The sequence below is a fragment of the Octodon degus genome, unplaced genomic scaffold (genome assembly GCF_000260255.1).
Source record: "Octodon degus isolate 3935 unplaced genomic scaffold, OctDeg1.0 scaffold00006, whole genome shotgun sequence".
Taxonomy (NCBI): Eukaryota; Metazoa; Chordata; class Mammalia; order Rodentia; family Octodontidae; genus Octodon; species Octodon degus.
In genome coordinates, this window is record NW_004524582.1 from 31,207,666 (window position 1) to 31,232,538 (window position 24,873).

At 59.4% G+C, this 24,873-nt stretch overlaps 1 protein-coding gene across 5 annotated transcripts in view; it reads left to right on the forward strand.

Moving 5' to 3' along the window:
• The first annotated feature begins 13,287 nt into the window (after positions 1-13,287).
• Positions 13,288-24,873, forward strand: part of Sh3tc1 (SH3 domain and tetratricopeptide repeats 1) — a 32,253-nt gene continuing 20,667 nt past the window's right edge. For 3 of the 5 annotated variants that reach the window (XM_023699890.1, XM_023699911.1, XM_023699912.1), the window contains exons 1-3: positions 21,212-21,378; positions 23,920-24,077; positions 24,461-24,517. In XM_023699890.1, the coding sequence (XP_023555658.1) occupies positions 23,966-24,077; positions 24,461-24,517 (169 nt within the window). In that variant the 5' untranslated portion in view covers positions 21,212-21,378; positions 23,920-23,965. Of the gene's footprint in view, positions 13,348-21,211; positions 21,379-22,196; positions 22,256-23,919; positions 24,078-24,460; positions 24,518-24,873 lie in introns of those variants that run through there. The other 2 variants (XM_023699895.1, XM_023699902.1) reach the window with 2 other exon arrangements.

The following is a 24,873-nucleotide window of genomic DNA, read 5'->3' on the forward strand; positions in this document are numbered from 1 at the left end:
GTGTAGGCGTCGAGCCCCGGCCGCGCGCCCACGCGCCGCCGCCTCCGGACGCGCGGACTGCAAGTACCGGCGGACGCCACGACGCGCAGGCGCAGAGGCGCAAAGTCCCCTCCCCCGCGATCGCTCTCCCGGCTCTGTGGGGCTGTCTCTGCGGTCTTGGCTGGGCCCCGTCGCCCGCGGATCTTGGGAGCTTCCAAGTCGCCAGGACAGCGACGGAGCAGAGAAGAACCAGCTTTGAGAAGCCCTGGCGCAGAGGAAGGCCTTTTGTGCCGTCTCCTTTCCCAGTTTACAAAGGGGGAAATCCAGGCAGGGGGATGAATTAGCTGACATCCCAGGGCTGTGCCTCCACCTCATCGAGCACCCCGGCGCCATACCACCGCCACCCCGCTGGGGCCCTGGCTCTGGGATCACTCACCAAGGGACCCACGAAGTGACGGACTGCCTCTCTGAGACGTCAGGCACCAGCGCAGACCCTGAATGGGGACAAGAAAGGGAACCGGCAAGGGGACGCAGGTGGGCTGCGAGGGGCAGGGGGAGACGGGACAGAGAGCAGGGGTACAAGGGCCTGATGGCGAGCTTGCATTGGCCGGCAGTTGGGAGAGGCAGTGGCCACAGACATAGACTGGGATTGCACTCCAGAGACAGAGTGCCCCCCCAACACACAGACCCAGCACCCATCCAAATCAAAAAGGGCCAGGAAAGAGCCCAGGAGCACAAGACTCCCGAGAGCTGAAGTCCTGGGGAGCCAGCCCCACCTGGCCGCCCTGAGACCCAGGAGGCCTAGCAGGGTCCTGAGCCTGCAGCCATGCGGCCTGATGCCCTTGGAAGCAGTGCCCGGTGAGCTCAGGAGTCCCTTGCCCAGCACAACCCCCGCCTAAGCGGTGGGCCTTGAACAGCCCCTGCTGTGGTGGGCACCAAGGCAGTGTCTGAACAGCTGAGGGAGGAAGGCAGATGGGCTGGGAAGGTGGTCCTGGGTCACTGCCTGGTAGGCCCTGGCTGTCCTCCTACTCCTTACAGGGTGGAGACACCACTTCCCCTTCCTCCTTAGGCTTGGAGCCATTCCTGCCCTTTAGGACAGATGTGGGTACCTGTGAGCTGGTGCAGTGACCAGCGTGAGAGGCATTGTAGTTAGTGATGCCATCGTTGCCCTTGGGGTCGAACACACGGACAGCAGGGATCCACCAACACCTGCTGAGGTGGGCAGAGTGCTGTGCCTGGCCCTCACCCCAGAGGCAGGCTGGGCACCCACTCAGCCAGGGATCAGCTCTGCCCCTACTTACCCTCTTGGCAAGCCCTCTGTCCCCTCCTGATCGGAAGCCTGAGCCCCACTGTGTCTCCAGGGCTCCTAAGAGCCTCTTAGGAGGCCTCAACATCCTCTGCCACTAAAGCCCTGAGCAGTGTCCCTGTGTGTCGAGCTGCCCTAGCTGGCCCATTTCAGGTGTCTCCAGGATCAGCGTGCAGTGACCTCCCAGGAGAGCTGACCCAGCTCTGGGAGCAGGAGCCTTCATGGGGTCCATAACAGGCCTCAGCCTACAAGGACCCCCACTGCTGTGGTGCCAGCGCTTTGTTCCCTAAGGCCACAACAGAGGCCAGAGAGGCCCTGCCCTGTGTCACCCAGCAGTTTGGTGGTAAGGGTGGGCCTTGACCTGGGCCCTATCCTTCATTTCCTGACTGTGCCCCAGCTGGTCCCCGGGGAATTTTCCTCCAGTCAAATCACTTGATTTGAATATATTACGGGCTGGTGAAATAGCTCATCGGATCTTGCAGGTGAAGGGGCCAAGGGTTTGATCTCTGGGCCTCCTGTGCTGGCCCTGCCCCCAGGGCATGCTGAGACAGTGATTGAGACTGGACATGGTGGCGCACCCCAGAAATCCCAGCACTTGGGAGGCTGTAAACAGGAGAATCACTAGAAGTCCGATCTAGTAGTGAGACCCTGAACACCCTGTAGACCCTTCCCTAAAATACAGAAAAAGAATTAAAAAATTTTTTTTAAATGACTATGTTGAACTGGACTTCAGCTGAGTCCCCAGGGCTGTGGACTCGAGGGACCTGGAGCCACCAGCTTGTCTTTTCTGTCCCCCAGTTCCCTGATCCGTTAAATCACAGCTCACCACCTTTGGTGAGGACCATTGCATAAAATGAGCAGTGGAAAGCTGACCCTTCCAACTCCTGGTTGGAAGACAGCGCCCCACAGATGACCATTACTGTGATAATCGCTGTTGTTGAAACCAGGTGAGGAGAGGTGCGTGCCGTCGCGCCCCTCGAGACTTGCCTAGCCTCACAGGCGTTTTGTTCCCTCTTACAGCAATTTATTAAAAACTTCTAATGTGCTAAGCTCCATTCCAGTGAAGAAAAGAGGCAGCCATTTGTCTCACAAGTTGCGCGATTCTTAGAGAACAGTGCTGCCGGCCGCCTGCGGAGCGGGGCTGATGGGAGGGTGTCCGAGGGCCAGCGCGGGGCCCATGGACACAGGGTGGCAGAGAAGGCCCTTCCAGCGTCCAGCAGGGATGTAGCTGAGCAGTAGGGTGCTTGCCTTGTATGCACAAGGCCCTGGGTCCAAACCCCTGGTGGGCCCCTCCCCCTGAGAGCCGATTAATGACACAAAGACTTTGGTGACCACAGAGGCTGGAGGGACCTGGGGACAGCAGGGCCCCCACCTTGCCCTTCCTGCCCAGCTCACACGTGTACTGCCCAGAATCCCCTGCCTGACCTCTGCTCCTCCCAGCAGCTGTGTGGGAAGCCCTCCCACTTGGGTGCTTAGGGGGTGTCCCCCACCCCCAGGGACTCCCCTCCCTCCAAGTGGGGGTTCCTGCAAGTCCTCACACATGGTGGCGCAGGCAGTGGTCCCTGTCTGTCCACACGGCTCTGATCCCACCCTGGGGAATGACTAGGGTTTGATGAGGCCCTGGCTGTGGCCTGTGGTGGCCCCGGAGTCCTCAGAAGCAGGGTGTTCACTGTCTGCTGTGTGGAGGTGTGGAGCACCTCGTGGTGCCATCCCACGCCCTTGGACTTCCAGGCCCCACAACACCGGGCACAGGAAGCTCTGGCCAGCGCAGTGTGTCACAGTCACAGGAGCAGGCAACTCCTGTCCCGCTCGTTCTGGGAAGCCCAGAGACATGTGAGTGCCCCAGAAGTGGGGATGGGCGTCTCATCCCCCTGCCGTCCCTGCTGGGATCTTTTGGATCTGTTGCTGGCCTGTGTCCCTCCTAGCTGGCTTTCAGGGGTCAGGAATACTCACCCTGCTGGCTCATTTAGGACAGTGGCATTGGGCTGAGATGTCAGAGTGCCTGGACCCTTGTTAAGTAATGCACGGTGCTACCAGGCAGGTGACAGGTGCTTGGGATGTAGAAGACAATGACAGAGCTTCATTGGGCCCCTGGGGACACACAAGGGTGCCACCCCACCCCTGCCCTTCTGGGAACATCTTTACCACTCTCCAGACCTGGGCTATCTCGGTGACTGAGTGCACAACACATAGAGGGCAGTCCCAGGTCAGGCGGTCCTGGGCCCAGCTCCTCTGTCCCATGGGCACCTGTTCAGAGTTTGGGGCTCCATTCCTGCTGACCCGAGGCAGTCCTAAGGGAGAGGCGGCAAGTGGAAAGCATGTTCAAAGTCACCTGTGGGCTGTGGGAAGCCAGCCCTGCAGCCAGTCAGCTGGGCCATGCCAGTATCCTGGCAGGTTTGCTTGGTGGGCTGACTGAGCATCCTGTCGGATGGATGCCCCTAAGACAGGCACCTGTCTCTTCTCCGTGGTTTTTAGGTTGCTTTGGAATTAGGGCCATTTGTCCTGAAATGCACACTGCCCTTTGGAGGGTGCAAGGGTACCAGGCTTCTTGGAAGGATGAGCTGGGCTGGCTGCGGAGGGCTGGGCAGGTCCCTGTATGTCACAGTTTCCTCTCAGAGGCCCCAGCGTGCTCACCTCGTGGTGCAAGTGGGGGACCTGAGCCATAACTAACCCATCCAACGCTTACGGAGTGGAGCTGCCAGGACACAGTGAGCCTTTCTGAAGAGCGAGCCCGCATCCTCGGCACAGCCCTCCTGATCCTGTCATTGCCTGCAAGGGACGCTGGAGCCCAGGGGCCAAGTGTGAGTCCACGGCCAGGGGCACCTGCCTCCCGGATCACACAGCACCAGGTCCTCTGCCCAGGCTGATGGAATGGCCTGTCGTCTGGGCAGCCCAGGCTCTCCTGTGGGCTTCAGCTAGGATTCCTCTTTGGAGAAGCCCCCCTCAGGCCCTCCTGGGGCAGGCACTGCCTCCCTTCCTCTCCCCTCCCCCGGGCCTGGCCCACCCCTTCCACATCCCTCCATGCTTCAGGTCTTATGTCCTGCCTGGTTCTGTCCTCAGACCTCCCAGGCCAGGCTCTGTCTGGTGCATCTTGAGGTCTCCAGCACATACTGATCTCTGGAGTGTTCTGGGATCTTGGTGCATCCCAGAGTCCCTGGCCCAGGGCACAGTAGCCACTCACCCCTGAGATCAGCCTGTGGCCCACACCCTAGTCCAGGGGTTCCCTTTGGCACAGAGGAAGGAGGTCAGACCTTCCCTGAGCCTCTCCCAGCCCATGGCCGCCTCCCTTTGTCTGTTGCAGCTGCCCAAAGAGCGTTGCTCCGAAGAGCAGCGTGGTGCAGCCAGACTGGCTGGGAGCCTGGTCTAGAAAGAAGCTAGAGAAGCCCACCTGGATGGAGATTTTGCAAATGAAGACACAGTGATGAATGGAGCCTGCTGCATTGGGACGTGAACTCTGCGCAGACCAGGGCAGCCGGGCCTTCTCTTGCCAAAGCTGCAGGTTGCTTTGTCCTGTCCTCACCCCCAGTGAGTCCCTGAAATTGATTTACTTACAGCCAAATGGAGAAACAAATGAAATATGATTTCATTGTGGGAGCTGTCCAGTGGCTCAATAATTTAAAACAGTGCCACATGAAACCAGGAGTAAAAATAGCGCTCTGAACTCCAGCCTCTCTGAAACACAGGCCTAAGCACCTGGGTTACCAGCTTAGGCAGCCCAGCCTTGTGGGCACACACCCGGGCTAGGTGCTGCAGGTGGGTCCCGGCTCCCACAGGCATGGAGTTTCCCCAGCCTTCCAGCAGTCTGGGAACTGTAAGTGGTCTGTAGACTCAACAACTGTGTTTGCATCACGGAGAAGCCAGGGACCAAATAAGGTAGAGGACGTGGCCTGATCCTGGAAGTGACTCCTGCAGAGCCAGGCTTGGGTTTGCTGGACCGCTGGAAGGACTCGGAGGCTGCACACGGAGACAGATGAGGAACAGGAGCACACATGTGAGGGTGAGAAGGAAGAGCAGGTACAGGACTGAGGCCAGGAGCTGTGCTGCTGAGCATGCTGTCTACTAGCCCCATGCTGCAAAGGAGAGACCAGGAGCAGCTGTGTGGACCCTCGGGAAGCAATCAAAGACAGGGTTGCATTTGTCAGCCAGGGCTGTGTAACAAAGAGCACAGGCTTTGGGAGAGGGGGCTGTGTTGTGTCACAGTCATGCAGGCCAGAGGTCTGGGCTCAGGACAGAAGGAGGTTCCAGGACCGTGTCCTGGGCACAGTAGAAGCCTCAGTCTGCTTCTCTCCATCACACGCCTCTGTCCCTTCAATGACACTGCTACACTGGGTCAGGGCCCCCCTGCTGACCTCTTCTAAGCAATGGCATCTGCAGCTGCCCTGGTTCTAAGTCAAGTCCCCTTCTGAGGTTCTGAGAGTTAGGTCTTCCATGTCTGAATCAGGGAGACACTCAGCTCAGCCTGGAACTGTAGTGATGGACACACAGGGAGAGCCCTGTGTGGTGAGCCCAGTACCAGGCCTGTGGAGTGGGCCTTCCTGTGGAGGGGAGATGCAGCCCTGCCAGGAACCACCCACAGGGCTTGGGTCTGGGCACCAAGTGGCCCGAGAAGCATGCACCATTCAGAGCATCCCCAGGGAGACCCCGGGAGAGCAAGGTGTGTGGCACGCTGATCACTCCCCAGAGGCGGCTGACTGATGAGCCCTGTGAAGACTGGGCTGAGGTGGGCGGGCAGAATGGTGGCCCCAGGGTTCCCAGTGGGCAGAGGGGGCACAGCCTCGTGCTCTCAGGCCCACACAACCTGCCGCAGCTGGTGACCCCTAGGCTCCCAGAAAGTACCCGCCCTGCTGAGCCGTTTCTATTTCCTGCTGCCTCGTGATAGCAGGCGGCTGGACAGGTCTGACCATGTGTGTGCAGACCACTCGGCCCTGTCCTTCCAGAAAGCCAGGCCCTACTCGTTCCCTCGGCCAATGAGTGTGCAGACCTAGCTCTGATGCCCTTGCCGTGTGGCGGGGCCCACCATGTCCAGGTGACAGGACATCATGGGCACAGAGAAGCTGGACTTGGCCCATGGCGTACAGCTGAGGAGGAAACTGAGGAACTGGGGGCCAAGCCCTCCAGGTCACCCGCAGTCACCTATGGGGAGCAGAAACCAAACCCCAATTGCTCTGCGCCCCAGCCTGTGCTGACCTCCTCCTCCTCCTCTTCCTCTTCCTCTTCCTCCTTCTCCTCCTCCTCCTCCTCCCCCCCTTTCTCCCCCTCCTGCATGAAGTATCAGGGCTAAGCCCTGTCGCTCTTAGTGGCTTTAAACAGCACATATTTATTTTTTAGGGGTCTGCCATGGGGTTCAGCCTGGGTGTCACCCCAGGGCTGTGGCCTCATCCGAGGGTTCTGGGGTACATGTTAGCCAGCTGGGATCCACTGTGACAAGGTACCTGGCAGAAAGGGAGGAGCAGGGAGAGGTCTGTTTCAAATCTTGATTTCAGCCAGTGGTCTGTGGCTGTGGGAGGCAAGAACATCAGGTGGAAGGGTGGCCTTGGTGGCCATCATGGTGGCCCCACTGACAGCATGGCGACCAGGAGGCAGAGTCAGGAGACAGAGGCCTGGGATAAGATAGTGCCAAGGTCACACCCCCATGACCAACCCCTTCAGCCAGGCCCACCTCCCACCTCTGTCACCACCCCAAAGGCCACCTAGTAATGATTTGCCAGTGGATCAGTCACTGATAACATATGACACATGATGCAGTCACCCGCAGAGCCCCACCTCTGGGCACAAGAGCTGCTTGGGGGACATTTTAGATCATAATTGGGGGAGGGGGACCCACTTCCTGCTGGCCTGTGCCCAAACACATGTGTAAGACAGGGTGCAGAGGCCACCGGCCCAGCAGGCCCCAGGAGGGTGGAGCCATGTGGGTGGACAGGGTCAGGTGGTGGCCGCTCCTGGAGCCCCTGGAGGAAGCTGCTCTGCCTGTGACAACGCCTGCCCGGCTGGGTGCCCACAGCTGGCCCCACGATGTCTGCTCGCTGGCCCCGGTCGCACCGCATCCTGTGCTGCCTGCCTGGCATACCCGCCCTGTTACCCTGAGCTCTGTGGCGTGGGCTCCAGGGTGGAAGCTGGCCCGCTGGAGCTGGCGTGACGGGGGCCAGTCCCTGGTCCAGCTGTGGGGCCAAGCTCTTGTGCCACGCCTGTCCCCTTTTCAGTGTGGGATGCTGGGCCTCTGTAGTCAGTGATGTGGGTGACCCCATGCAGTGGCCCACAGAGGCCAGGGAATGGGGGGACAGAGCCAGGTCATTGAGAGCACTCAATCAGCTGTAAAATTGTGGATGCTCTGTATATGAGCCTCGGCTGCACAAGACCACACATCCCCGCGTTCCTGTCCTGGGCAGGCCCCGCCCGGGGGGTGATTTACGCAGGCCCTGCTGTGTGTCTGTACAGGCTAGGCTTCTGTCTGAAGCGGGAGCCCAGCGCCTTAGAGAGCTAGACGCAGGGCTTCCGGTCGCTCTCCCAGGCTCCCAGGAGAGGGCGCTGGTGGTTGTACCTTCCCTACAGGCTGCAGGCTGGCGTCCAGCTGAGACTGCCCGGCAGCTGTGCGTCCTGGGAGGAGATGCAGCTGAGAAGCAGGCCTGGCTCTGCTGGAGCCGCGAAATCAGCCTTGGGCGCAAGTGCCGGCTCCAGGCCTCCCAGGAGAGAGCTGGCTTCAGGGTCACACGTCCAGGTCCACAGCGCCACACACCTGGGACCTCCTGGAGACAGCGCCTCTCCGGGCTGGAGTCGGGCTTCAGCAGCTCGGTGAGAAGCACCACCAGCATCACTTACCTTATCGCCCAACAGTGGGTTTTCTTCTGCTGGAAAAAAAAATCATATTTTACATATAAAGAGCTCAAAAAGAGAAATCAGATCTCCCAAACTTAAAGACCGAATCCAAAAACGGACATCTCAGATGAAGAAATACAAGCAGCAAATCAATATATGAGAAAATGTCCCACATCACTGGTCATTGAGAAATGCAAATCACCAATTCCATCTCACCCCAGAAGCAACGGCTGTCACCGAGAAGTCAGCCAATGACAGACTCTGGAGGGCTGCTGGCAAAAAGAAGCCCTTCTCCACTGTCGGGAATGTGAACTGGTGCAACTGCTGTGGAAATCAGTGTAGAGAGACGATAAAAGACTAGGATTGGAGTCCCATCTGACCCAGCTGTTCCCCTTCTGGGTATCTTCCCAGAAGAGTCAAAAAATTGTGCCACCGGGATATGTGTGCCCCTGTGTCTACAGCAACACAATTCGTAATATCCACACCCTGGAAACAACCTGCATGCCCATCGCCGAGGGACAGATGAAAAAGGATGCAGCCTTTTATGCTATTCCATATTACTCATACCTTAAAAGAGGACAGAGACTTTTATAGGCAGATGGGTGCAACCTGAGCCCGTGCTCATCGGCGAAACAAGCCAGGCTCACACGAGCAAACGTCGTGTCGTGTCGTCTCCCTCGTGTAGAAGCTGAAAGACGAAACGAGGTTAAGAAATGTACAATGGATACTGTAGAATGGGAAGAAATTGTTCAAAAGGAAAGAGAAACTGGGATGGGGAAACAGGAAGGGAAAGCAAATCAATCAGTCAGACTACTGCGTTCTGTTTTGGTTGCTACAGGGCCTCACTACGCAGTCAGACTCATGGGGATCCTCCTGCTTGCAGCCTCCCCAGAAGCAGCTCCATGGGCCTGGCTAGCAGGGACTCACCAACCCCCAGCCCAGCCCTTCCAATCCGTAGATGGGGAGACTATGGCCCAGACGGCGGCTTGTCTCACCTGTTCTCAGGCCGGGAATGGAAGATGCCTGCTCCAGGAGGGGAGGGGACAGAGGACAGAATGCCCAGCAGCAGGGGCCGTGGGGACCCTGTGGTGGGAGCCATGGCGGCTGGCAGCTCCGGGTGAGTGTGGCACACCGGGGCTGCAGGGACAGCCCTCAGACTGCCCAGGGACAGGCACAAGACCCAAGACACCAGAAGGCGCCCTTGAGGTGGCTGACCCAGGTCCTGTTGGTATAGGGGAGAATGAAACTACCACTCTGAAGGGTACCTGGCATGAGCATGTGTTCTCTAAAATCAAAGAATGAATTTTAGGAACAAATGGAGGTCAAGAGCAGAATATTTATTGGGGAAAGAAAGCTTCCATCCAAGAGAAGAACAGAAGGGGGGCCCAAGCAGGTTGTCCCCAGGAAGCTGTCTCTTCCAGGGACTTTTATAGAGGAAAACCATGCAGTGAGGCAGGACTAAGGTGGTGGAGAACATGGGAACTCGCTTAGGTGGGCATGAGGTGGGACAAATCTATGGTCAACCAATGAGATTACAAGCACCATTGCTCAGGTAAAAATTGATTAAATCGGAATCAAATGGGGAAGCAAGTCACGTGACAAGGGGGCATGCATACAGGACAAGGTCTCTTCCATTTGGGGGTTGGGTTGGTGATTCTTTCGTGCTCTTTCAAGGTGATTGATACTTATTTGGAATATTAATCCCTGATGCCCGTCCTGAGGGAAGTACTTAGCTGCATTTGTTTACTTTTGTCTGGCCCAAAGCTGGAGTGTCTGTCTTCCAAAGTCGTAAGGTCACCTTGGCCTCTGTATTGACTCCCTAAGGGCCGGGCGCTGTCTGCCTGGAATATTTCTAATTCAGCTGCCTGCTACACCACGAGTAGCCGAGGCACAGGAGCCCTGGGTGAAGTCCATCCCTGCGGGGCCGGCAGCCACCCTGCGATAGGGGCGCCGGGACAGGTCATTTTTGCCCCTGCCCTGGGTGCTGAGGGTTCCAGTCCCCCCTCCTTCCCCAATGGACACTGCAGGGACCCTCAGCCCTTGCTCAGCAGCCAGGGTGGGTATGCGCAGAGCCACCAGAGTCCCCAATCTTCAAGATCAGCCGACTGGGGTTCACCAGAAACCTCCACATGGAGACTGAAGCGAGCGCAGCCCACAAGCACTGTGCTGCCTGTGGTCAAAGAAGGCGATGGCCACAGACTGCCAGCCCAGGTCAGTGTGGCCGGAGTCCCGAGCAGGTGGGCAACAAGCCCTGGCCCTGTAAAGGCAGGTTGGGGAGCAGTTCCAGGCCAGGGGCCCGGACCACCCACTGCAGCTGGGGCACGCTGGGTGGTTTCCTGAGGAGAGCACAGAAATGGGAGCTGCTGGCCCTGCGTTTGCTCCTTCGCTCCTTCACTCCCTCAGCCACCAAGAGCTGCGGGTCGGGCGCGGCTCCCTCCTAGGCCCGAGGTGGGGCACTCTGAGCCCGCGCGGCTGAGTCACAGTCAGAGGGTGTGTGTGCCGACGTACAGCACTGTTCTACGTCTTCGGCCTCTCCCCTCTCCTCCCCTCCCCTCTCCTTTGTTCCCCTCCCTTCCGGTCCCCTCCTCTGCTCACTTCTTTCTTTTTTCCTCTTCTTTTTTCTTTTCTTTTTTGGTACAGGGTTTCACTATGTATCCCCTGCTCATCTCAACCTGAAGTGACTTGCCTCAGCCTCCCAAGAGCTGGGATGACAGGCGTGCTTGTCTGGCAAGCGCAAGGTCCTGAATTTTACAGCCAGCCACACCTGGCTGTGATTGCTTTTTTTTTTTTTTTTTTTTTTTTTTAGTGTATTTAGTACAGAGTCTACAGGGTCTCACTACATAGATCAGACTCATAGTGGTTCTCCAGTTTTCAGCCTCCCAAGTGCTGGGATTACAGGCGGGCACCACCACGCCCAGTCTCAATCGCCATCTCAGCATGCTCCAGGGGCGAGGCTGGCACGGCACACTGAGGATTGGACCCTGGTCACTGTGCTCTGCCTAAGCAGGAGCTATCTGACCGGCGCTGTAATTCCTTTTTAAGAAGACTAACTTGGCATTCTTTTTATTTATTAATTAATTAATTATTTATTTATTTGGTACAGAGTCTCACTACCCAGCATGGACTTGTAGTGATCCTCCTGTTTTAGCCTCCCCAGCACTGGGATTACAGGTGTGCTGCCACACCCCATCTCAGTGGCCCACATGACACGACCAGGGTTCCCCAGGTCTTTACGTTGTCAGGCACGTACTTAGACCTCTGAGCTATCTCTCTAGCCCTTAAAAGCTAAATTCCAGGGATCAAACTCAGGACCTTGCGCTTGCCAGACAAGCCCTTAAGCCACTGAGCTATCTCCCCAGCCCCCAACTTGGAATTCTTGTCCAGAAGACTAAGCTCAATAACAATTTCTAGCATTTTAAGTACAAATTATTGGGTATATATTTGTATTATATATGAAGATCAATTTGATTTTTTACCTACTAGTGTGAAAAAAACTGCATTCTAATGAAAATCAAGCTTGATATGTTGGTGTTGAAAGTAGAGTTGGGGAGTTCTCAGGCGACTGGCTTTGCTTTCTGCCAACTGACTGGCTGCCTCGAGCCCCCCGAGGCTTCCCTCAGTGCTTCTGTCGTCAACAGCACCTTCCCCAGCCTGCTGCACCGCTCTGCTTCCCAAGTGGCGGGAAACTTTCCATAATCCAGCTCGATCATAACTCGCTTCTGTTCCCACGTGGAGGGCCCTTCTGAGTTTTTAATTTTTCTCTGTGTAGAAATAAAATTCTGAGGTGAATGGTTTGGTTTGGTTTTTCAGTGTTCAGCAAAACAAAAGCCAGGGTGATAACCCGGCTGCTCCTGGAAGCCAAAGCCCCCCCTGAGCCACTGAGCGAGCGGCCTCCAGGTGAGCTCCAGCTTTTCCTGAAGCCACTGCTCACGGTGGACTCCGGCTGACCGATGGTCCAAAGCGGGTACTTTCAAAGTAGCCATATCTGTGTCTCTATCTGTGTCTTTTATCCCAGAAATGCAGCTACTTGTACAATTCCTAGAAAGATTTTTTTGGGACCAGCAGCGGCCCTGCCCAAATAAGGAAGCCAGCCGACCTAGCCAGCTGGTGTGAGCTCTGCAAGGCTTAAGGACAAGTCTCCCACCCCAGCCCGCCCCACCCCCAGCAAGCCAGACCTATGACTCCCAGGTCGGCGGGCTGAATGTCCACAGCTTGGCTCCAGGGAGCTACTCAGGTGGCTGGCAGTGCAGGGAACTTCGGATCTGCCCACGTGAATGAGTGAGCACATTTCCGTGGCTCTAAATTAATGACCCGTGGGTTCTCTTCACCCCAGCCCATTCCTCCACTGTAGCTCAAGCTTTCTCAGGGATGACAGGAGCCGGGACAGTAACTCTGCAGTGGTCAGCTGTGTACTGTCCGTCGTCAGTACCCACGGGCAGTGGTCAACAAGCAGCTTAGCTTTCTTAGAAAGAAGTTTCAGTTTCTGAGCCCTGTCCTGGGCCATCCTGACCCCGGGTCTGCACCTTTGGGACATCCTAGGTGACCACTCCCCCTTCTGGGGTGTAGGATGGGGTAGTCCTGGGGATTGGATCCAGGGCCTTCCCACTGAGCTCCCACTCTGCCCTTTTTTATTTGCGGGTCTCACTGAATTTCTTAGTTGTCCAGGGTGGGTTTGAAGTCTCGACTGTCCTGCCTCAGCCTGCTGAGTGCTGGGTGACAGGTGTGCATCCCCATGCCTGCTGTGACTTTGCTGAGCAAGTTTCTCTGTGGAGTCACCTCCCAGAGGCTCACCAGTCTCTGCTGACTCACTGTTGGCCTACAGCCCTCCCCCCCAAGTAGGTGCTCAGTAAGTGTTTGTGGGATTCCTGAGAGCCCGTGGCCCCCAAGGCCCAGCTACAGCACACCTTGAGGGGTTCAGGCAAGACTGGGGAAGCTGTCTACTGCTGCTGGGTAGTGACCCTGGCCCTGTCCCAAGGTGTGCAGTTCAGGAATATGGCCCCATCCTACTAGCATCTTGAACCGGAACGGACCAGGCTGCACCCGCCCCTCCCGCCCTTCTCAGGAATGTGCAGCCTCTCTCCTGGCTGGTGATAAAGAGGAAAGTCAGCCTCCAGCTGTGCCTCCCTGCAGGGCGGGGGTGGGCCTGGCCAGGGGCAGGCCCTGCTCTTGGGTCTGAGCCCCGTGGGCTCTGCAACCTCCCAGGTGAGGGGTCCAGCTCTATCCCCCCCTTGGCAGCATCATCCGGGCAGGTAAGTCCAGTCTTCTCCTCTGAGAGGCCCCGTTGGGAGAGGAGGGCAGGGAGATGCACACAGCAGGTGCCCCCGAAGCCACTGCCTTTGGCCAGGATCACAGGGGCAGGGCTTGGGGTGGCCAGACAGGCAGCCCAATGCCCCTGTCCTTGCGGCTGAGCTGGGAGGAGCTGGGTGCCGTCAGGGGCACAGGTGTGAGTCCTGGTCCTGTGCCCAGGCCAGGAGCAGGGCCTCATGGAGGAGCCCACTGTGGGGGCCAAGCGGGGAAGTGCATGCCTTTGGGACGGTGACTGCTCTTCTGGGCCTCAGTTTCCCCACCTCTGAGAGGAGGGCATCCTCCTGGGCATCTGAAACAGTGTCCACTCAGAACCAGCAGCTGTAGCTGGTGGTGATAGGATCTTGGCCCCTGGAGAGGACAGGGTCCTGGCGGCAGGAACATAGGTGTCTCTGGGCCTCAGCGAGCTGGGGCTGGCCCTGGCTGGCTGTGGGGGACTTTGCCCAGGATAGGGGCCAGAGGCATTTGTGGCTTAGACGCACTGGGTGTCTCTGAGCCTCATTGTTTCCACTCTTGCCATAAGCCTGGGGCTTAGGGCCTGTGAACTTTCAGCCCTCCTGCCTCAGCCTCCCAGAGCTTCAGCCTCCTGGGTGGAAGTGCTGGGCCCCAGGCAGGGCGTTCTTCAGCATGGCGGATGAGTTCCGTTCTTGCAGTGGTACAAGTTGCCCAGAGCGCTGGCAGAGAGTAGCTGCACAGGGGTGCTGTTTCTATGGCCTGCCTTAGCTCCCCAGTGCTTCAGGATAGTAATGTCAGGCTCTGCCACCAGCGTCTCTGGGATTTACTTGGAAGGAGGTGTGACCCAGGGTCTCCAGTGCTGCCCAGGACGGCGCGGCAGTGGGCTAGAAGTCACTCTGGGCAGTAGACAGGCCTGGCTCTGACCAGTGCTGTGACTTTGGGCCTTGGCAGTCTGCCTTTTAGCAGGGCATGGCAGCACACGCCTGTAATTCCGGGAGGCTGAGGCAGGAAGATACTGCCACAAGTTTGAGGTCGGCCTGGGCTGTGTAGTGAGTTCTAGGCCAGTCTGAAGCACATAGTGAGAAGGTGGGCCCTCTAACCACCCCCAGCTTGCTCTGCTGAACAGCCATGGCATTTTGGAACTGTTTCAGGTTTACAAAGGAGTGGGACCTGCACAGCCCCACTCGGTTCCTACAGCAGCAGCTACAGTACTGCAGCGCACAGGCCCAGCACTGATGCCCGCGTCAGGGCCCACGCCACGCCGGCTGGCCTGTGTGCCTTCCAGCTGGGCCCCCCTCCCTCTGAGCTCTCCCCCCACCCCGGGAACTTGTCCCCTGCCTCTGGCTCAGTGATTGTTTTGGCCTAGACTCTCGTCCTCAGCTTCTTTCTTTTTAATTTTTTTTCTTAGTTCCACTTCCGCAGTGCACAGGGCTCACGCTTGTGCAGCTGGTGCACCCACGTGAGGCCTGGATTCTGCTCACGCCCCTCTCTGCACCAGGAGCTCCCTGCCCATTGACCAAAGCTCTGGCTCCCTGTTTCTCATCATCTATTTTTTTTCTTTAGCTTTTAAAATTATTTCTATTTTGGATTTCTCACATAAGAGAAGTTGTACCGTATTTAGCCTTCTGTGTCTGAACTCGAATTTACCCTTCTTAATGGCAGAGTAGTGTCCAGTGTGAGTCAACCCAGCGTTTGCCTGATCCGCTCACCGGCCAGCAGACAGGCTGCTTCCGAGCCCACGTGGCGGCCATCCACAGCTCAGGGCGCTTGCGGCGCCAGCACCCGCTGTCCGTGGCAGCAACGCCAGCAGCTACTACCCCAGGCCCTCTTTGTGCCCCACGCCAGCCCTCCCGGGGACGCGCTCCCCAACCCCAGTGTGCTCCTGCGCCTTGTGCGGCCTTCCTGCCCCTCGCAGGCCCCAGGACGACTGCGTTAGATCAGTGCTGGGGGCGGCGGCACGCGTCGGGGTGGGACTTACCCGGGAGCCATGGTGTCCAAGGTGTCGCTGCCCTCAGCAGGTCCATGGTCTCCTTGGGCCCCACCCTGCGTGGTGAGCCGAGGGGCAAAGGGCAGAGGTACCTGTGGTTTCAGTTTTCTAGGTGTCAGTGACCGGAGCTGCAGGTGACAAGGCCCGCCCCAGTGTCACCCATCTATTCTGCAGGTGACAGAATTCTCCTGCAAGGGACAGTGGACATCTTCTCATAGATTTTAAGGCAGCAGGCAGGAGTAACAGCTCTGTGCTTGGTTTAGTTCCCTGTTGGCCAGCTGTCGGTGCCTAGTGACACCCACTGCCCTGCCTGTGGGCCGTGGCTCTTCCCTCTGTGGCAGTGTTCAGGGCTGGGGGTGTAGACACTCCTCACCCTGAGCGCCCACCCTCCTCCAGCCCACAGGGCAGTCAGGATGGGTGCCTGTTGGATGCCCCTTCCCTCAGTATCCCCTCCGGAAGGGACCAGTGCGGCCACAGTGTTGGGGTCTCCTAACGTTGGGCCACTTCTTCCTGGCAGCGTGGCCAGGGGCGTTGAGCTAATATTTGGTCTGTGGTCTACTTTGTTTGGTTGCTTACGTCATTGTAGCGTAGACCCTTGCAAGCTGTCAGCCAGGTCTGTGTCCCCCGACCTGCAGGTCCTGCCGTCATTCAGTTGTGTGTGTCCCTTTATCACTGGCCTATTGGCATGTAAGCACCCGTTCAATCGCCTGCCGCCACCCGCCTCCTGAGCGCCTCTGCTCGCACCCTTGGGTCCTACGCTCCCAGTTGTTTCCCCATCTACTGTGTCCGCGTCCTGCCATGGAGCAGCTTACGCCAGTATTTCGAGGCAGCCTCCCCGGCTGACTCCAGACACGATTTTGGGTAGTGTGATGGCCCTGCCTGCCCTGTCGCAGCCACTGAGGCTGACCTGTTGTCCCTGCCTGTCCCCTGATGACTGGGCTTGAGTCAGGAGCAAGGTCACCTGTCTCTTCCAGCTAGGTCTCTGCGGCTCAGCTCTGGGCAGAACCCAGCAGAGGGCGATGGCACCTGTGTCCTGCTCTGCGATGAGTCACTGCGTCTGGCTGCGGCTCCTCTGCCTGCCTGCTCAGGTGCCAGCAAGGCAGGCAGCCAGGGCGGGCGTGTGTTTGCTCGCCTAGCGATCCTTGCAGGGCACTCAGCCCGAGGCCTCTGTGCGGAGGAAGGGGTGGAGGGCATGCCCGCTCTGCATGGGCAGAGGAGGAGACTTGAGCTTCACTCCGGCCTGGGCTCTGGCCACACCCCATGATGTCACCCTGGAGCCATCACAGCTGGGCACAGAGTAGGGCAGGGTGTGTGAAGGTGCAGGTGCAGCTGTCACCTGTCACCTGCCATGGGCTTTGCCACTCAGAGCCTGCAGGGAAGACCTGTCTGTGAAGAGGCCACCTGTCCCTGCAGCTAGGCTGGGTCAGGGGCTGCCTGCTCTGTGCCTGAGGGTGTCCCTGCTGCAGCTGCCACCCAGGGAGCAGGACACCTGTGTTGGGTGGAGAGTGGACTGCAGTGGGAAGGGCAGGCCCAGCACTCAGGAGGCTGAAGTAGGAGTCCATGCGTTTGAGGCTAGCCTGGGCTACAGTGAGACCCTGTCTCGAAAAATAATAATTATAATGATAGTAAAAGAAAAGACAAAGTGGATGGAAGAAGAGGTTGACATCTTGTCCAGCTTGCTTTAGGGTGTGGGCCCTTTCTGCATGCCCCTCAGGCCGAACCCTTCTGCGTTTGGGGCCGACAGTGCTGGGGGTTTCCTGCGACTGCCCTGCTTTGTTGGCCTTTCAGCCTCCTGGCAGAGTGCAGTGCTGTGCCAGGCACTGGGCCCCTGAGATTGCGGAGCCCAAGGGAAGGGCTCGAAGCGCTCATGGACAAAGGGCCCTGGGTGCAGGGTGGATGGGAGGCTGCGTCCTGGCAGGGGAGGCCAGGCAGCAGCAGGGGTCCCAGTGGGGGCGATGGAGATGGAACTGGGTACGGACAGGGAGCTGGCGTGGGAGACCTCCTGGTGCTAAGGTGGGGACAGCTGTCCAGGCTGCCCATGTGACATCAGAGCTCTGGTGTCACTGGCGTGGACAGCTGGCTCTAGAAGTCCTGCTTACCCGAGGGGTGACAGTGTGGTGTGGTGCAGGTGTGGCCAGGCACCTGGGCAGCACCAGCACACTGAGAGGCCCGGAGGGGTGGACAGGGAAGGTACATGGCTTTGGCAGCAGGGACAAGGCTGGAGACTGAGGCAGGGCAGTCTGGGGTAGGAGGTGGCAGGCTGAGGGGCCTGGGAGGGGACTCAGCTCTGGCTGAGTGTGTGACACCTGAGGCTATGCTGGGAGGGGCCCAAGTGGCCTGTGCTGGCCATGCCTTCCCTGTGACCAGGCGGCAGGGAGGCCCCCAGTCCTGCCACCCCAGGTGGCCCTGAGGACCCAGGGCTCAGGTCCTAGGTGTGGGATAACTCCCTCCAGCCTGGGTTCCTTGTGTGCAAACTGAGATCCTGGTTAGCCCAGGCCAGGGTGCTGGGGAGCCGCAGGCATTCGCAGCGGCCTCGCCCCACTGTGGGACGCTGGGCTCTGTGGCCGAGGGTTCTAGGCTGAGGCTCGTAGTTCTGAGCAGGGCTGGTGGGGACCATGCAGCCACAAGGCACCCCCGTAGCCCAGCACTTATCCTATCTCCTCTGTGCACCCCATGGCCCACAGGCCGGAGGTTCAGTGGGTGTCCACCTCCCACTTCCTGTGCACACAGCCAGGCAGCCTTTCTGGCCAACTTCACACCTAGGGGCCACAAGGAGCACTGTGCGAGGAGTCCTCGGCACAGGGAGGCCAAGGGCACCTGCCCGCTGGTAGCAGAGTCAGTGACTTCCCGGGCCAGGGCCACGCCTGTCCTGGTCCCCACAGTGCCCTGAGGTCAGGTCAACTGCGGAGGGAGCCCTTTCTGGGCAGGCGCCTTTGGAACTGCTGACGGCTTCCTGTGGGCCTCCTGACTGACAGACGACCAAACGGGCGGGCCACCATCCGGCCTAGGGCCATCCGTCGCCTGCCTGGGGCCTGTGTGCTCCCTGTCCTTGTTCCCAAGGAGCAATTCCTGCAGCCTAGGACTGCTGAAGCTCCAGCATCTTTGATCAGTTCTGGCGTTGGCAACCAAGGCACAAATAACAGACACTGGCCGCTGTTCTGGTCCCTTCTGGGCGTCTCTCCAGTGCCAGCCACAGGCTGCGCCAGGCTGGGTGGGACGCAGGAATGAGGGACCCTCAAGTGCGTGGGGGTGGCGGCCTTGCCAGCCTGGAACCCAGCGTCCAGGTGGGAGTGAGCATGGGAGGGTCGGGCACCTCCTGCCAGGCTGTCCCTGCACTGAGCAGAACCCAGAAGACTGACCCGCCAGCACTGGCGACAGCAGGAGCTCTCCTGCTGGTGCGTACAGAGGAAGGTGCTTCTCCTGCTGAGCCTCAGTTTCCCCTTTTGGAAGCCTGAGGCCTGCACACTGCCGACTTGCCCTCCAGCTGGAAGCCAGTCTCCTGGGCCCTAAAGACCCCGAGGACGATCTCTATGCAGTGCCACACAGCCTCATGGCACGGGGAGGAGCAGGGACGTGAGACACAGGCTCCCTGCTGCTCCAAAGACCCTGAGCTGGTGCGGGGTAGGCCAGCGTGGCAAGGCCATTTCTGAGTGAGCTGTCCCGTGTTGATCTGAGGCTGAGCTTCCTTCCAGCCCCCTCCACCCATGCCTATCCCCATACCCTGTGAAGTCCTGGGGGCACTGGCCATACCCACAGGGTCTCCTCACCTGCTCTGCCAGGGCCCAGTGGTGACAGCTTATGGTCAGCAAAGCCTGCCACACTGTCCCCGGTGTTTCCCAGCCCCGTCTCTGTGCTCTAGAAGGACTCAGGGCACAGCAGCCAGGGCTGATGGCCAGTGAGACGGAGCAGGATCCCACCCCTGGGGCCTCCGCCATCCTGAGAGCCACCTGCCATCAGGGTCTCTCGCAGATCCACCCTCAGGCCTCCAGTCACCTGAGTGGCTGCAGCCCTGTGTTCTGGGGCACGGCTGTCTGGGCTACAGCTAGACTTACGCTGTCCTGAGCTTTCCTGCCCCTGGGACACTCCCATGCCCCTCTTGGCCTAGATTTTCTCTCTGAGACTCAGGCCCGGAGCTTCTCCTTCCAGGGTGCCCTCAGAACCTCACCCCCTAGCAGCCTCTTCGCAGCCCTCTCTCGTCTCTGCACCCATCAGTGTGGTCATCCTTGTCTCCCCTGCTGGATGGGGGCCCAGAAGGCAGAGGTGGGACACTGAGGCCCCCACTCATGAGCAGCAGGTGCAGCTCTGAGCCTTGGCAAGTGCAGTTATTTCGAGGGTCCCTCGACATGTGAGCTGCACTCCAGCTGGTCCCCAGTAGGATGGCGTGGGCCCTCTCCGGCTGAAAGCCCACTCAGGTACAGCTCACCCTGCCCCAGAGAACTGAAAATTATCTAAAAATGACAAGATCAGAAACTGTGTTTTGAGCCAGGCCTGGTGGCACATGCCTGTACTCTCAGCTCCTGGCAACTCGGATGGCTGAGAAAGGCGGATGCAAGCTTGAGCCCAGCCTGGGCGGCTTAGTGAGCCTCTGTCTAGAGACAGCAGATAGAAAGGCCTGGAGGTGCAGCTCAGTGCTGAGTGCTTGTCCAGCCCACGAGAGTCTGGGGGAGGGGGGCACTGGCTTCTGCTACGTAGCTTAATGTACAGGGCCTGGGACCCGCGCGCTGCAAGGCCTGACATCCGAGTGCTGGGTGTGCAAGTGGATAAAGCTGCTGTGGAGACCCTGGCGACCACCCCTCCAGGCACAGCAACTTCCTGGACAGGGACGGTTGGAAATTACAACCATGTAGGTGTCAGATCTCGGTGCCCACATCTGGCATTGGCAAGAGGGGAAACTGAGGCCTGGTGCCGTGACCACCAGGGCTGGGTCGAGATGGCCCCTTGCAGCCAGGCCGGGTGGCTCTGCTGTGCTACTGGTAGCCCCAGGCCTTGAGGGTCCCTGCCCCTCCCTGGAAGCCAGAGAAGCCCTGAACAGGGTTGGGGGTCCTCTGGGGGTCCTCTGGGAAAGTCCCCTGGCCTGGGGCCAAGAGCAGCTGCAGAGATAAACAGGAAGCAGGGGCTCTGGGTCTGGCTGGCCGCAGGGAGGACAAAGGCCTGGACAGGAAGTGCCTCCGGACCCTGTGTGGACACAGAGCCCGCCCGTGGCTGGGTCACCGGCGCCTACGGCCTGATAGGCAGGGGGGGCAGGTGTCCTCAGGGTACCCTCCACCAGAGGGGGTGACCCACGTGCTGGCAGCGGCCATGGGCTGGGGACAGGCCAGTGCCCTCCCCAGGGCCTGCACAGCCAGGGCCCAGGCTTGGTTCCTGCTTCTCATCTGAGCCCACTGGACACCCCGTCCCTGCTCCCCCAGTGCACTGCCAAGTGTGTGGGGAGGCTCCTGCTCCTGACCCAGTTGCAGGCTGCAACCAGTGGGAGAGTAGAGGCTGGGGCTCCCCAGGCAGGAGGACTCTTCCTTCGACCAGTCCAGGGCTACACGTGTAGGTGGAGGGTGTTTCGTGTACATGTGAGCACACAGGGTGCCATCCTTGCGCATGTATGTGCAGGAGTAGAAGGGAACAGAGAGTAGAAGAGCTCAGCAGGGCCTGGCAGCTGACAGACAGTGACTTCCCCAATCTCTGCGCTGTGTGGGAGCTGGGTGTCCCCTGGCCTTTCCCGAGGTGCCCCGGGACTGACAGTGGGCAGGCTGGTCAGGGCCTGGCACCAGTCCAGCAGGCAGCTAATGATCAACCCACCGGGCCAGGAGTCTGTGCGGCCGGGCCGCCTTTCAACCCGGCCCCCAGGCGCAGAGGAAGTAGGGCAGGAAGCAGGGGCGGCTGTGCAGTCAGCCCGGCTGTAGGCGGCCCCTGTAGGCCCGGGCCAGCTGGAGACAGCCCCGAGGGCCAGACTGCCCTGCGCCGCCGAGCCGGGAGTGGCCACCTGGTGCCGCGTCCTCCGGCCTGGCGGGCCTGGGAAGTGACTCTGGGCAGCGGAGGGCAGGTATGACTTGGGGCAGGGGCTGGGTGGGAAGGGCGTGGACCCTCCCCGCAGGCTCCAGGATCTGAGGACGCTGGCTCTCACCTTTACTTTTCAGACTGAGTAGGGTGGGGTGGGGGTGGGGATGCCTGAGCAGGGAGCCATCAGCTGACACACAGCAAGAGCGTCCCAAAACCTGAGCCACCCAGTGGGTCCCCTGCTAGGTCACCAAAGGCACAGTGTCCATGTGTGGTCCACAGTGCAGCTGTGCCAAGACCGGCCACACCAAGGCCACCCTTGTTCTCTTTATTAATGGGTGCTTTCGAGACAGGACTTCACGGTGCAGCCCAGGCTGGCCTCCATCTCAAAGCCAATCTCCTGCCTCAGCCTTCTGAGAGCTGATATTACAGGCGTGTGTCACCACGCCCACGTGCCCTTAGTCTCTTCTGTGTGAATTTGTGGGCCCAGCCTCCCAATCCCTGTCCTCCCTGTCTGTCCAGGTGTCCTCTGCCCACTCCTGGGCCCGGGCTCCTCAGCCTGGCTGTGCCCCATGCCCCCTGTGTGAGGTGACATGGCCTCCTCCTCCACTGCTGCTGCCTGTCTCTCCTCACAAGGACACCAGACCCGGGGTGGGGGCCACCCTCCTCTAGCCCGGCCCCGTCATGACCGAATCTAACTTCTGAAAAAAAAAAAAAAAAAAAAAAAAAAAAAACTCTGAATTTATAGCACTAAAAAAAAAAAAAAAAAAAAAAAATCATCCCGCCCAGTTCCTGTTCTGAGATTCCCACTCACTGAGATTTAGCCCAGAGCTCCATGTTCCCGCTGCAGACTTGGATGGGCGAGCCAGCTTGGTGCACACCTTTGTAATTCTGGCTGTCAGGAAGCTGAGGCAGGAGGATCTGTGAGTTCTCCGCCAGCCTAGGCTCTACAGTGAGACCCTCCCTCAAAAAAGCGAAAGCAGAACCAAAACTCAGGCTGGCCATGGTGCTGGGCCTGGAGCCTGAGGCTAGCTTGGGCTTGCCTCTCCTAAGGCAGCCAGGAGGAAAGATAGTCTCTGTGGGGTGTCAGGGATCCCCTAGGCTCAGCAAGCTGACCCGGGGGTGCCAGATGCACCCAAGGCTGCAGTCCGTGTGGTGCCTGGCCCGGGAGGCAGGAGCCTTCTGCCTACGCAGCTGTGGGATGGAGCCCACTTCCTCACCTCCGAGTGGGGCACATGGGTGGTTGCAGCTGTTGGCAGAGCAGGTGGGGAAACCCTCTGCTTAGGAAGCCCCTGAGCTCCACTCTGTGGCTAGCCCGGGGGCCCTTCCAGAGCCAGCCAGGTCCTGCCCAGGAGCTGCTGTCCACCTGTGTGGCCGCAAAGAGAACACTGCCTGGCTCCTGCAGCACTCAGGGACCCCTGCGTGGGCAGCGGTTGGAGCAGTGCTTTCTGCGGATGCCTCCCTCCTGTGCACAAGGACACAGGATGCTTCCCTCTGGACAGCAAGGTGTGGGCTTCCAGTTCTTGCAGGCAGGCTGGGCGGTGGGCATCTGCAGCTTAAGGAGCCAGGGTGGCCGCCCAGGGAGTGCAGAGGAAGGGGCCAAAGTCCAGGCTCAAGCTGGACTTGGGGCTGGGGGAGGGCGGCTGGTGAGGGAGCCACCACTGGAAGGAGCCATGGAGCTCTCAGGCGTGCCCAGGTGAGGACGGCATCCTTGGACAGGGGCCTGGAGGACAGGGACATGGGTCTCATCCTGGCAGCAGTACTACCCTGCTGTTGATGATTCCCGGGGCCACCTTCTGGGTCACCCTCCTTCCTTTGCATGCACAGCCCCTTCCTGCCAACAGCTGCTCTGGGGGAAGAGCTGGCTGCTTGAGGCGCAGGGTCCCAGAGAGCCATCCGGGACATTGGCGAGGGCTGATCACAAAATGACCACAGGAAAAGCCAGTAGGGTCACTTCTGCAGGCCCCGCTGTGCCCTGGTGACTCTGGGCCGAGGCCTTCACAGGGAGCTGCTGTCTGGGGACAACGGCTACTTCCCTGCTATCCCCGCAGGTCCCCCAGGCCAGGTGATGCTGCTCCCTCCAGCCAAGAGCTACTTGCCACCCAGAGGAAGCTAAGCACCGGACATGGCCAGCTTGGGTGGGCAGGGGTGTGGTCAGCAGTAATGGGGCCTCTGGGGGATCCAGGCCAAGTCCCAGTGCAGCGGGGATGGAGCTCCAAAAAGGGTCCCTGCTCAAGGGCACCCTGCCTGGCTGGTGAGATGGCTCTGCTGCCCATGCTGGCAGAGGGCTCCACAAAGCCATCCCAGGGGCGGGGCTGACTGGGAGGAGGTGGCCGTGCTAGCTCTGGACAGGCACAGAAGGGTGAAGGGCTGTGTAGGCAGCAGTCACAGCCTGTGCAAAGGCTCTGTGGTGTCTGGCAGCAGCAGCCCAAAGAGGAGTAGAGACTGGCAGAGGGTGAGGCAGGGCGTGTCCCCCACTCGGGTCATGTGCTGCACATGAGGCCCACAGCTGGACCTCGCTCCTCCTGATGCCACATGGCATCCCTGGGGCAGCTTCTCTGAGCACCGCTCTCCTCTCCCAACACAGGCCAGCCAGCCATGCTGGGCCCCTGGCTCTGAGGCCACCTCAGGACATGGAGGACCTCACCGAGCTGACCCCCACAGAGCCAGCCACCATGGGCAGGGGGCCTGGGAGTGACAGTGACACGGTGTGCAGCACAGCTGTGGGTACGCTGAGCGGAGCAGGTGAAAGCCCCCAAAGGGCAGAGGGAGTAGTTAGGACATGCAGGTGGGGGTTGTCTGAGTAATCAAGGCCGCCTGGGTGCTGTGACAAGTAACTCCACAGGCAGGTGGCTAGGAGAGCCTGCAAAGAAATGGGAACAAAGGCAGAGTCAGGCAGAGATCCCAAGGCAGACAGACAGAGGGACAGAGGGACCAGGGCCTGCAAGCCAGGGTCAGCTTTCCTGCACTGTAGTTTAGCCCATTGGGTTCATCCCAAAATCCAGAGGGCTCAGGGCTTGGGCAGCTTATTGCAGCCCTGCACAAGCAGCTACAGCCTCCTCCTGGGTGGGCTTGGGTGAGGTGGGGTAGGGACAGGGCACCGTGACCTGAGACCTGCTGTGTTGCAGCTGCGGCTCCTGCTGGCACCGAGACCCCTCCTGGACAGACGGCCGCATGTCCTACAGGTGAGCATCCTGTGCCATACCTGGGTGATGGCAGCAGCCTCCTGCTGTGTAAGCGAAGCCCGCTCACAGCACGGCTCTTTGGGGCTGGTGGCTTCTGGCTGTAGCCCATCATCTGTTCACCTGTTGCTGCGGGCATCATCCTAGCAGCCCGGGTGAAAGAGAAAGGCGGAGCCTGGGGTCCCGCAGCCCTCAAGCGCACACCCCTACTGACCTAAGGTCATAAAGGTTTCTGTCAGAGCCACAAGCTGGGGCCAGCCTTAGCTCCGGGGGACACTTGAGGTCCACATTGTGCGGTGTGCGTCCCCTGAGTGCCCGAGTCCCTGCCTGAGCATAGCTGGTGGCTACTGCATGAGATG